The 13,431-nt window shown below is 44.1% G+C and overlaps 1 protein-coding gene across 3 annotated transcripts; it reads right to left on the bottom strand.

Annotated features, from left to right (window-relative positions):
* Positions 1-134: 134 nt before the first annotated feature.
* On the bottom strand, positions 135-13,430 carry Nipped-B (Nipped-B cohesin loading factor). Of its 3 annotated transcripts, none has more exons than XR_012999434.1 (4): positions 12,991-13,430; positions 12,782-12,883; positions 4,214-11,927; positions 135-4,121 (listed from the first exon to the last, which is right to left on the bottom strand). XR_012999434.1 is itself a non-coding variant. In XM_031989935.2 (4 exons), exons 3-4 carry the CDS (start codon positions 11,566-11,568, stop codon positions 4,990-4,992), a joined length of 6,270 nt encoding a protein of 2,089 aa, XP_031845795.1. In that variant the 5' UTR covers positions 11,569-11,927; positions 12,782-12,883; positions 12,991-13,430; the 3' UTR covers positions 135-4,989. The 3 variants fall into 3 exon arrangements, 2 of the variants coding, with proteins under 2 accessions (XP_031845795.1, XP_031845794.1); XM_031989935.2 differs by having other exon boundaries at positions 135-10,697; positions 11,007-11,927; XM_031989934.2 differs by having other exon boundaries at positions 135-11,927.
* Position 13,431: the final 1 nt, after the last annotated feature.

Below are 13,431 nucleotides of genomic sequence, written 5' to 3'. Positions count from 1 at the left end.
GCGACCGTCTACGGGGGGGGACCGATTATTAAACATCCCTAGAAACACGCCGAGACAATTATATTTATATATTTATATATTTATAGACACGTTCTCGCCCGTCGATGATGGGAAAGAAAACAGGAATAAACCGATTGATACATACTTAATTGTTTATTTTTTTTTTCTTTACGAACGTACCGGTTTCTTCAGACGATGTACATAATAAGTTATTGAGTAAACGAGGATTGGCCTTATCCAGGCGTGTCTCGACCGAGAAAATGGACCTGCGGAAAACCTCGATTCCCCGGCGAACCCTTGGCTTTAATATCTCCTAAGCGGTGAAACGTAAATGAAAGAAGGAACGAAGAAGCCCCGTTTTGTTATAAAGACGATCGTTTATTGTTCCCGTTTGACGATCATGGATAACGCCAAACCTCGGCAAATTCATTTTACTCAAATATATAATATACTTTCTATTAACCTTCTGTTCGTTAATTCGATATCCATCTCTCTCTCTCTCTCTCTCGCTCTCTTTCTCTCTTTCACTGTCTCTCCCGCACGTTCTCTCTCCGTGTCTGACACACTCTCATTCTCTCCCGCTCTCTCGTTCTCCCACGTTAGATTACCAAATACAAAAAACATAGGTGATACAATTATATTTATATTTATATATGTATAATGTTATAATACAAATGTGCCTCCGTACCACGCCGAGTACGATTGATCAGAGTGTCCTAGTTTTTCTCTTCGACTCGTCGTTATCTTTGCTTTTTTTTCCCTCGTTTGTTTTATTTATTTATTTATCTCTCTCTCTCTCTCTCTCTCGCTCGCTCTCTCTCATCCTCTCCCACTCTCTCTCTTTCTCTCTCTCTATTTCGTAGTAATTTTACGTTCACGTGTACACTCGACTGCACAGATATCGTTTTTTATCACCTCTCCTCCGTCCACGCTATGTATACATACATATATACCAGCCTATATATGTATATATGCACATAGAAATATATAACTGTTTAGAATTTATAATGTATACCTTCTAGAAGTTTATTACAACGAACAATAAAGTGTTTAATGAAAAACGCTCCAACTTGTCCCATACGTTCGCACGCACTCGGCCTCGTTCTCTGTCCCCCGATTCATCCTCCTTCGATCGCGCCCCCTTCCGCCCCTTTGTTTTTCTCCGGAACTGACACATACGCACACATATACTTACAGACACACACACATATCACGCACAATGCAACGAAACGACGATATAAACTTCCTCGTAACCCAGATTTATAATAAATATGTACACGCGAACACTTTGTACAGTTAAAGATCCGTTTCCTCCCTCATCCCAGGCGCTTCAACCCTTCTGTATTTGTTGCTAACCCCCGACCCCAGTATACCAATCTCCCCCGTAGCCGATACGATCCCCCCTCAACTCATCCGATCGCGAAACTCGAGGCGCAACAGGTATTCGTTTGAATTACGCGGAGTGACAATGAAACAGAAGACTCTAGTCGAGATCAAAATAAAATTTCACTCCGATTTGCGTGAAGAAATAAATAAAAAAATGGAGATTCATACGAATCGTAGCAATAACGAGTTGATAACAATAAACTGCTGCGCGTTGAGAATGGTAATTTTAAGATCGAGCCGTAATTGAACTTGAAATAATTCTGTTAAATAATTCTATTTTTTTTTTTGTATCGACTTTTCTGTTTTCTCGTTTATTTCATTGGTGATAGTTACAATTTCTCAACTATAGGATTTCTTTCAATGTCCGTGCTGTTAAATACTATTAAACGAAAGAAGTAATTATTGATCGAACGACAGGGGACTAGAAAGAAGTCCGGGACGTTTGTAACGAACGCAACTCGGCTCCGACAGGGTGAACGGCTCCTCCTCAGGAGGATTGGAAACGACGCGATCCTCGACCTCTCCTTCGAGTTTCTGCGCAAGAGACTCGAACGGCTCCGTGGAAAATTAGTTTCTCTAACTTCTAGCATTGCACGTTTCGGGGACGGTAGAGATTCGAGATCCTAGATCGCGGGATATTCCCTTCGCGGCGATTCGTTATGATTGAAAAGGCAAATAATCATCGAAGAATGATTAAACGAAAGGGTGCGCAATTAAAATAATTCAGAATATTGACTTCGTGAATGTGATCTTCGTTGATCCCAATGGCAGGAAGCGTCTCAGGGTCGAGAAAATAATCAAAAAACCATAAAAATGAATGCTACAGTGAAAGACAATTTTTTCAAGGAGCAATTGTCGAATCAAGAATAAGTAGACTGCGCTCTTTATGCGATCCCGAGTTATACAAGTGTTAAAACGTATTACAATGAGAAACTTATATGAAGTTTGATAACGTTTTTACACGATCTGTAAGATCATGAATCTCTAGAGAAATAAAATAGATAACTTTGGATTGATTTATGAAATGGACCTGCATAAATGTACGCAGTCTAATCACGTATGTGAAATAAGAATGATTTGTGACCAATGATTCGTGGCTTGGAAAAAAATACTCATTCGATCCGTTAAGAGATTCAAGAAACAATTAGAGATCCTCAAACTAAAGAACATTTTCAACAGATCAAACGATCCTTCGGACGTTTCCCGCGGTAGTTGCCTCTTAGAACTAATCGAATGAATCCATCGATTTGTTTTGCTGCCAGATTTATTGACGTGATATAGACGAATGTACATCTGGGCCCCAATAAAGTGCTACTTTAAATCGTAAAACGAAAGAAGCGTATCACCTAAACCCTCAATTACCTGCGTTCGTTAGCAAACTTCTCCAGACTGACCTTTCTGATCCATGAACGCCGCCGTATTCTAATCGGTGGTTTATTGTTTGGCGAATTGATCAACGTTCACTCGGTAAAAAATCGAAAAAACGCATCACTCATCGTCGCGAAACACGTGCGGTCATTCGAAAATCTTGTCTCCTTCGTGTCCAGGTGGTCCGCGGGTTCGCGATCGATTAAGATACGATGAATCGTCGATGACAACGGTGAATCTTCGTGTGTGACTTGAAATTCATAGCATCGTTCTTCATATTCATCTGCGCGCTGCCGGCCGAGATTCCGGCTGTTCACGTTCGAATTGTTTTTTGTTAAATTGTTAATGGCTCTATAAACGTATAAAAAAGACGAATTATCGCGATAGAAAGAGCGAGTGACGTGCGTGGGTTCTTCGTGTCGTCGAAATCCCAGCGTTTCACGCAGTTCTAGTGCCTGATCATGAACAAACGAATTCTCGGCCGCACCCGCCATAGACACGGAGGAAACAAAATGGTGGACAACCGCGCGACTCGATTAGTCTACTTCCTATTCCACATTTTCTTTCTTCTTATTTATTTAGTCTCCTTTGTTCTATCAACACTTTTTTCGTTCACTGTTGCTCCTTCGTTTCGCAGGTTGGCCTCTCGCACTCACGTTTTCTCTTTTTCTCACGCACACTCTTTCGCTCTGTCTCTCTTTCTCTGTATCTATCTTTCTCTCTTCCTCTTTCTCTCACCTTGCCCCCACCCCATCGTTTGTTTCCCGGTCGAGAGTAAATTACTACAATTATTTTACTCCTAAGCTTGTATAAAAACGATACTTTTTTGTTTGTTACTTTTCATTTTCATCCTTCGATACACCAAAGACGAGTGCATAAAGCAAACTATATTGGGACAACATGAATTCTGAATAAATACTTAATATTACAACAAAATCTTAAGTATTCTTCGTTTAAATGTCACCGCTATATAGTTTGTAAGAAAATAAGATACTTTACTTGAAATTTGTATGTACAGATATTACAAACAACATTATTTTTTTTTCTCGCTCTCACTCCCTCCCACTCGCTCGTTCTACCTTTCTTTCTCTCTCACCCTTTCGCGCACCCTTTCTCACGTAATGCATAGGCAATGTGTTTTCTTTTTAACTACACACGTTCTATTATACATGCCGTGGAGCAAGTCTAACGGATCCGCTATTCTTTCTCCATGTTTCGACTTTCGACACGAAAAAGAAAGAAATTTTCGCTATTAGTATTCGTCCGTTCGAAAAGTCTTCGAATATAAGCAGCCCTACCTCCCCTGTTCTTCATGTCTCGTCGGTAAATCGAATCGATCGATTCGACGTTGTCGCTGGTCTCTGTCACTATTAAAAAAAAAAACAAAAATAAAAAAATCAACGTCTCGTGATCAATGTTGCTGTTATTATTCAATATTATTTACACAGACAAGCTGTACCTCTCTTTCCTTTCTCGCCGTTCGAACGCAACGCATACCATGAAACTATATATTGTACTCGGGTGTTCCCCGATTCCCGGGAAACTTGGTTCGGACTTGGTTTCGCGAGCGTTCAATTTCGTCTCTAACAAAGTTTCGCTCAATAAAAGATTCAGCGCTGCCGTGTAACGAAAAATCTCCGAAAGATGGTCGAATCGAGAACTGAAAAAGAAATGTAAGAAAATGACAAAGAAGAACAAGGAAGCGGCATCTACGACAGATCGTGACTGAACCAAGCTCCTCCTCCCTGCAGTCACGCGGCGGTTCGAACGCGCATCCACCGTCTCTCTGTGTGTGTGCGTGTGTGTCTCTGTCTGTGTGTATGTATGTACGTGTATTTGTCCTAGCCAACAAGATTAATCCTAAAATCGTTATTTAAAATTCTGTTTTCTTTTTTTTTTCTCTCGCCCTATCTCTCCCTCTCTTGATCAGTCCCATACACACATTCTCCCTTTCTCTCCCTCTCTTTTTTATAATTACGCGTATCACGCACTCCGGTAGAGCACCAGCGTTCTCTGTACACAGTGTCGGTCGCGTGTCGTGTCCAACTGGCCGGTACCGCTCCAACGTTCTAACAGTCCGCCGCCATTTCGCGAGCGTGTCCAGGGCACTGTTGGTGTACGAGCGTCTCCTAAAATGGCGGTGGTCCGCCCGCGAGTAGCCGGACCGTAGTTTCACACCCACACCCACACACACAGCGTATATATATGTACACGGGTCGCGGAACACCACCGCACTCACACCAGAAAGTCAGGGTCACTGTAGTCCTCGCCGCTGTCACTGCTATCGGAGATTCTTCTCCTCTTCTTCTTTTTATGCTTCTTCACCTTCTCCGTTTTGTGCGAACGGTGCTTCCGGTGTTCCTTCGCATCCGGATGGGCGTGTATCGTCAGCTTGGGTACACGCGGCTGCATCTGCGGCGGCACCGGTGGCGGATGCATCGGCGGGTGCATCGGCACTGGCACAGGTCCCGAGCCAGCCATCGAATTCACGGAGTTGTTCGGATGCTCGATCGTCGAGTTCATGCTGCCCTGATAATTCGCCATCGCGTTACCGGCCATGGCGTTATCGGTCAGCTTACCCTCCATCTCAGCGTTGTTGGTCATCTTAGCGTTTTCCATGTGTTGCTTACCGCTCACGTCACCGTCGTTTCCGTCTTCTTCCTGCTCCTCGAGATCGAACTTCAGCATCAGCTGCTTGAAGTCCAGATACTCCTTCACCAACTTCTTCCTGCCATCCGCGTCCAACTCTTGGTTGTTCACGCCTTCCTTCAGTCTCTGCAACGTGGCCTTTGGTTTGAACATCAGGTTGCTTTTCCGATTCACGGCCTTCTCGTAGACCTTCGCGGCCTCCGTAGGCGAGTACTGGCCGATCTTCTGATCGGAGAAGCCATAGAGATCTTTTAGGTGTTGCCTCAACGTGAGAAGAAGTAGGAATCCTTGGCTGGCCGTGATGTACTCCCTTAGCAACGTGGTGTCGCCTGGTAACCTCGCCAATAGGACGTCCTCATCTTCTTCGTCGTCCTCTTCGTCTTCCAAGGCAGATAATAATTGATCCGGTCGAGGTTGACCATCGGGACCTAACATTTGAGACTGCGACTGCAGTTGTTGTGGTTGTTGCTGTTGCTGCTGTTGTTGGGGCTGGTTGTTGCTGCCTTCCTTGGGTAATAACGCCTCCTTAAACGATTGCAACAGATTCGTCCCGGACATTGAGATGATGATGTCGATGTGGTGGATGATGAACAGCGGCTCGTCTTGCACTTGATATGTAAAGTACGCGAGATTGTCCGCTAGATACAGCATCTGCGACAAACTCGTCTTCGCGGACTCGTCGAACTGCTTCAAGAAGGACAAAACAATGGCCCGCCTCTGCTGCTTCGTATTCCTCAGGATCGTGTACAGAAAACCGTTCAACGCGCCCGGGAACTCGCCCTCCTTTACCCGCATACCTCTTACCGTCATGTCATTCTGCAAGATCTTCTGTAACCGGTAGCTCAGCTTGATGCCCAGTTGCGACTTCATGTGAATGAAACCGGGATACTTCTTCTCGATGTCCTGCAATTGCTTGTCCGCGCTGTGACTTACCGCCTTCTCGCAGTCCGTGCTCATGCAGATTAAATATGGGACGATTTGAACCGGATGAACCAGACCCTGAGCTAGGATCAATTGGATAACCTTAAGGGCGGCGTGCCGCACACTGATGTTCACGTGGAGGAACGCTTCGAGAATCTCCTTCACGTACAGCTGGATCACGGTGCTCGCCATCCCCGAGGACACGTCCCCCATCTCCTTCAGGTTCTCCTGCTTGGACATCTTCGCCCACTCCATATCCTGCTTGATCATCCTCTTGTCCTCCTCCTGTAAATACACCTCCACGTTGTTTAACACTTGAATCCTCATGTGGACCAATGCGTTCTCCGACGTGAGCAAATGATGGTAGAGCTCCTTTAGCTCGGGCAACAACATGAATTCGTAGTGACGTATACAAAGGGAACCGATCGCTGAAAGAGTGAAGTGTTTGATGTCGTCGTTGTCGAGGTTCACGAAGTAGTTCAGCGTCTCGAACACTTGGTCCTTGATGTTGTCCGCCAAGCCTTCGATCACCTCCGGATCGGTGAAATTGAAATGCCGCAACAGCAGGCCGACCGTGAACAACGCCCGCCTGACGAACGGCCGGTACTTGAGAAGCATCGGGTTCGTCGGGTCCTTCTCGTAGAACGATTTGTACTCGGTCAAATGTCCATAATATTTCTTAAAGCAGTCCCGTATCAATTTAAAATTTCTCGTCACGTTGTTAACTATAGAACCTAAGCACGACAGGCAACTGGCCACGACCGAGCGGTCGTGTTGCAGGATCAGTTTCACGGAGTCCTCCTCGAGCTGGGCTAAAAAAGTCTCGCTTGGGTGTTCCATTAACGGCACCACTAGCTCCAGGGTGTGCGCCACGCTGCTGATTATCTGGTAATCGCCCTGCGTCTGACACTTTAAACTTAAATAAGGCTGCAACGTGATCGCGTGGTTCACCAGCAACTGCGGCCGTATCTTCGCGAACAGATAGAGGGTTGTCAGGCAAGCGACCAACCTCTGCGAGGATCCCTTCTTCTCCGACTTCTCTGATTCCTCCAGGTTGGTCTCCTCCAACCGGAGAACGTTCTCGATCAGGCAATCAACAATCTGCTTGCACGCAGTCAACAACGCCTTCGGAGGCTCGGTTTGCATTTTTGTACTATCGTCTTTGTCCTCTTTCGGCTTGAATAAGCTTACCAGCAGCTGTTCAAACCACTCGAGGCCCATATCTTTGCTAGCTGCCACGACGTCCGTGATGTTCATCACTTTCCTCAACAGTGACTCAGAGTCCAATGTCGGACGTTCCCTGACGGGCGTGAACCACATGTTCTGAAATACCTCCATCACTAATTTCCTAATACCTTCCTCGTCGTTCACCCGTCTGATCATCTTCACGCAGATCTCCGGTATTTTCGGGAAATCCGGGCACTCCATGCAGATGTCCTTCAGTATCTTGATCACGCGCTTCCGCACGCTCACCCCGGTGTCAAGGATCCTCGCCGACAACATGTCGTAATACTTATCTATTAATTCTGGCCTACTTAGTACAAATTTTCCTACCAAGTCGACAGCCGCCTCCCTCACGGACGTCGCGTGATCCAGGAACGAGTGTTTCACGCCCAGCTGCATGTCCACCCGCGCCAACACGCTCGGATCGGCCTCGACGATCATCGTTAGACACTTCATCGCCTTCGTTCGTATCGCTATCGAAGACTCTGTCAGCACGTGCAAGATCTGCTTCAGGTAACGATCGAAACTCTGGGAGAACGGCCTCTTCGAGGCGAGGTATTGCGATATAAGCTCCGCCGAGTTGTAATCGATATACGTTTGAAGGATGTCCGGCTTTGTGCCGGTGCTGTACGGCCTTATTCTACTTATTATGTATTTCTTCTTCTCCTCTATGATCCTGTACGCCTCTGAGTTCTTCTGTTCGTTATTGTCGTTCTCGTCCGGGTCCGGTTCATCTAAATCAGACTCAGACTCCTGGTCGCTCGAATGATGTTTATTTTTCTTCTTTACTCTCTTCTTGTGCATCTTCTTGCTCGGACTGTTCTTCGTCTGACCGACCTTCGACTTCTCCACCGCGCAGTCCCTATACCACTGTGCCAAATAAAAATGCCGGGCGTAGCCCAACGCAGAGTCCTTCGTCCCGTTTACTGCCAGATAGTCCAGAAGAACCTTCTGTAAAAAAACGGTCCGTTCCTCGTCCTCGCTCAACCCATGAATCTCCTTATCCTTCACCTGGTCGTAATCGGAATCCTTCTGCTGCTCGATCTTGATGTCTTTGATAATTTGATCAATGGTAGACAATTTGCAATGAGAACTGACAGCGTCCTTTCGTAGTCTCGCTGCGACAACGCCGAGGTAATCGATCGATGCCACCCGAAGCGACATGTCGGAACTTTTGTTCGAAAAATGCCCTACGAGTAGATTACCCAGCAAGCTTAGAAGAAGCTCAGCCGCCGGCCATTCCGGTTTATTCACGGTGGCCAACAAATCCTGTACGAAATTCTCGAACAGTGGTCGATAATCAATCTCCTCACCTTTACTGCCGCATTTGTTCAGGAACACGGTTAAAAAATTCCCTGCTATTCTCGTGGCCGTTTCGTACTTGTTAATGATCAGTACGTCTGCATCTACGTAATTCGGTTTCTTCTCCTCCTTCTCTTTCTCTTTTTCTTTCTCTTTTTCTTTCTCCTTCTCTTTCTTCTCCTTCTCCTCCTCCTCCTGCGACTTCTTTTGTTGCGGGATCACGTTGTCAGACAAAACGACCACGCATTGTATCAGCTGTAAAACTAACGCGGTCAACATCTGTATGTGATCCTCGGAGTTTAACCGATACGTTCTCAAACTCCGCTTACTACTTGGAAGTCGGGCTATAGACGCGAGTATGTCGTCTAGCAACAGTCTTCTGTGTTTCTCGTATTTCGTGAATATAACAGTGACAAGTTTCAATGCACTCAGCTGAAGATCGCTGACGGACTCGACGAAAAAGGGCGCGACGCCCAGCGTGGACGCGTGCAGAACACTAGTATCTGTTAACACCTGTATGTTCAACAATTCCGCGAGCAGACCGACCAGTTCGTGCATCTTGTTGTACACCTGAAGAATACTTTTCTCGCGCACCTCTTTCATGTGACCCCTCTTTTTACGACCACTAGAATTATAATTGTCAGTCTTGTTTTTTGTGTCTATCTTGTAAACAGGATCGAAAGACGGATAAATCGTGTTCTGCAGCTGAAATTTCATGAAGAGAACTATTCTGTCGATCACGTCCTCCAGGTAGACCATTTTCGGCATGTTGTTCGACGTCATGATATGCAACGCGATCAGAGACGCGTCTACAGCGCGTTGCACTCTCTCCATGGCCAGCTGCGTCCACAATCGGCTTTCGTCGATGTCGTCGTCCGGATCCGCTAGCGGCGACACTTTGGCACCGTCGCGGATATTCTTCTCTAAAATGTTTAGTAATCTTACCAGTCTGTCCGCGGGAATTGACTCCATTGCCCCTAACGCTTTCAGCTTGGCTGCTTCCGTGCACAAATCGTGCAACTGATACTTAGGAATTAACAATTCCGGAGGCACGTCACCGTCATCGTCGAACTCCGCGTTGGTCGCGACGTCTTCTGTGTTTTCAAATATTGTTTCTATGGTTGTATTGAAACGCTGGTACGTATTGGTCTCCATGAGCTCTTCCACACTGAGTTTAGCTAACACGGGGACAAGTTTCTTCTCGATTTTCCTGATTTTTGGTTTGGTAGGCGAAAGTTGCTCCTTCTTCTCATCCTCGTCGTCGTCGTCCTCCAGTACCCTCCTTCTCCTGCGAGTTTTCTCGTCGCTTTTTTTCCTCTCTGCTTTCTCCTTTTCCCTCTGAACCTGACGTTCTTTCGCGCGTGCTTTAAAATATTTATTATTCTTACCTACTTCCTCCTCGCTTTCCGAGTCTGACTTCTCTTCGCGATTCGAAATTCCCATTTTCGCGGCCCGACTCGGCGATTTCTCAGCGAAAGCGGCTAAGCTCTTCTGCATCAAAGCTTGATCTGCCAAAGACAATCTGTCTAACATGACAACCGGTTCCTTCAATTTCTCCGGTAACGGGCCGGGAATCTTTAATCCCTTCTCCGAGTTGTTGTTCTGTTGATGCTGTATCATTGGCGTTGCATTGGTATTTAAAGTATTGACCATGTCACCGGTATCCATACTCGGAAAGGAGGTGGTCTGCGCTGTTGACAGTAAATGTTGCGTCGTGTTATCCAAGGCCTGTTTTGCTTCGATATTCTCGATGGGCAAATCAATGTCTGGAAGACCTGTGACCGGATCCAGTAAAAATTGTTGATTCTCCTGCACTGTACTGTCTATGTCCATTGGTTGATGAGTTCCTAATGGATGATGTACTGATTGAGTCATCATTGGATCGAACATATTTTGCTGCATATTAATTGTTTGATGTTGTTGCATAGGCATGTTAGCACGCATAGGAGATGCCATGTGCATATTGTGTTGAGGCGTCATACCAGCCATATTATGGTGTTGCGGTGTTACATTGCCAAGAGTTGTTAATGGTGTACCAGGAGAGCTCATGTGTGCTGGAGAATACATATTTGGCTGCGGTGTCATATTAGGTAGGGGATTTATGCCAGTAGGCGGGGGGAGTACTGTTCTAGCAGCAGCAGGATGAGCTGGACTACCTTGCGGTGTTTGTCTTGAACCTGAAGAACTTGAGTAAGATGGGGAAAACCGTCCGTAATTGGCAGATGTTTGATTGCTGTGCATCATAGGCGTACCTTGGGGCCAATTTCTTGGTGAATTATATTGAGGACCCTTAAATACGTGAGGATTTATTTGTAGAATTGCTTTAAGTAACTCCGGTGTATTTTGCTCAGTTTCCAAAGGCTGTTCAGTATTTGCATAATTGTCTTTCAGTTCTATATGATCGGAGGATGTTTGCGATAAAGATAATATCAACTGTGGCACCAAATTTTCATTACGGACACTCAGTAATATTTGTGCTTCCTCTGCCACTCTTGGATGAAACAGAAGGGACTTGTTAGTCAATGTCTGTGGCAGCGGTGTTGGAAGGGGCATTTCAGGCAACAAGTCAGTAAGACTCGCAATACCAGCGAGAGTTGTGATTGGCACACTCGGTATAACCCCGTTCATCTTGAATTTGATTTGTTCTGGCATTACAGCCTGGACAAAAAATATTATTAAAATTAGGTCCAGTGTCCTTACATGTACTCTGAGGTTCATAGAATAATCCAACGTAACGAACACTGCACTGACATATTAGAAAAGTTCTGTTCACAGTATATGATAAATATAAATCAACAGAACATATCTAAATGCACTGTTCTCACAAATGTTCAAAGAAATCATTGTTAAATTTTTTTACACCCGCATGTTCAAGACATTCCGATATAAGAATTGCATCACTATTGAACAGAATTGTATCTAACGCTTATTAAAGAACACTAGCACTAAGGCATATACTGGGAACTTAACAAAGTCTCTTTTAAGTTCCCATGGTGCACCAGAATGTATCAACCAAATTTTGAAGAAGCTCGAGGATCCTCCAATAAACGATCCATTGTTGGTTGTAATTTCTTGTCCTGTAACATTAAAAATATTATATTAATTCAATTAAATGCAAAAAGTCAAAAGAACACATTAAATATTTATATAAAATTTCATTTAAATTCTTATATTCAGGTTTTCTGCATGAAAAAAACTGACTTATACATATATTGATGCAATGTCAAGTTTGTGACACACTTTCAAAAAATGTAAATTTCATATATATTTATAATAATAACTGTTTATAACAGCAAAAATTTAATGAAATTTTGGTTAAAATATTCATATTTCACATTATAATTATAGATTCAGATGAAAAAAAATGTCAGCCTTTACATAAAGGTTAGATGAACCAAATACAATCTTTTTTAAGTAAATTTTAAAAAATATTACTAAATAACATTTGAAATTTGTTGAAATTATGTGATTTCATAATTATAAACCAAATGCAACATTATTTCATTCACAATGGTCCTAAAAAAATCATTTAGTACAGTCACTATATATATATGTACATGTATATGAGTATGCATAATGAATGTGTATAGAGTTTGATATCTAAGCTATAAACAAATACTATATGATCAAATCAGTGTAACAATTTTCAATATTACTGCATCAATTTCTCACAAATCTGTTGAAAGACACATCAACTTAACAAATTCAACACTTCTCGTAAAAAATGCATCAGGTACAATGCGCACTGACTAATCAATGAGAAAATTGCATTACGTGCACAACATCAACAAAAGCATCATTTTCTCATGTAAACCGTGCTTGGTGAATATCACAATGACTCTTTCGGTCACTGTTTCACTTAATTTCATTGAAGAAGCACAAGTAACATAAATCAGTAATATCACTATGCTGGCACAAAACTGATTATTACCTTCACTCGTAGAATATCTACCATCCAACATCATACATATGATAACATGGCCTCTGAAGTAGATGCTACAGGCTGGAAAGCTCCCTTGTGAATGGAATTCCGCTAAATAATAGAATCATCGTAGTCAGTGGTGGAAACAGAAACGGTTTTATGCGATATCGATGGCAGATATGAAACATTGTGTCGAAGTTTCGTGTCGGTTGCCTTACCCAGCTACGCGGAACGATTATTTATACTGCAGAATGCGAGCAGTGAATGGAATTTTGGCGGGAGGCGTATCGTAATCCAAGATCCCCGGCCGGTTCAATATGTGAATAGCATCAAGATTCACGCAATTCGCCAAAACAAACGGTCCCTCCGTGCGGAATCTGCTCACGAAACTTCTCGTCGAGAAGATATTCGCTCAATTGTCATCCGTGGTTGTGGCCTATTTGGTTGGACACGTTTCCCCGTCGATCACTAGTGAACGCGTTCGCTTTGCCGGCACTGCGCGATTTTCACTCACGTTTCTCGCGACACCGCGTAAACATCGCCATGTCAAAGGTGGTGCATCGCGGTGAAAACAGTATTTATAGTGCGAACACGAAGAAAACAGACACAAAGGCGTCCATTTTGCTCAGCAGCGAGTTAGCGGAAGTTGCGTAGTAGAT

Source organism: Nomia melanderi, chromosome 1 (assembly GCF_051020985.1).
Source record: "Nomia melanderi isolate GNS246 chromosome 1, iyNomMela1, whole genome shotgun sequence".
Taxonomy (NCBI): domain Eukaryota; kingdom Metazoa; phylum Arthropoda; class Insecta; order Hymenoptera; family Halictidae; genus Nomia; species Nomia melanderi.
Note: the sequence above shows the minus strand (reverse complement) of the source record. Positions and strands in the feature narration are given on the sequence as shown.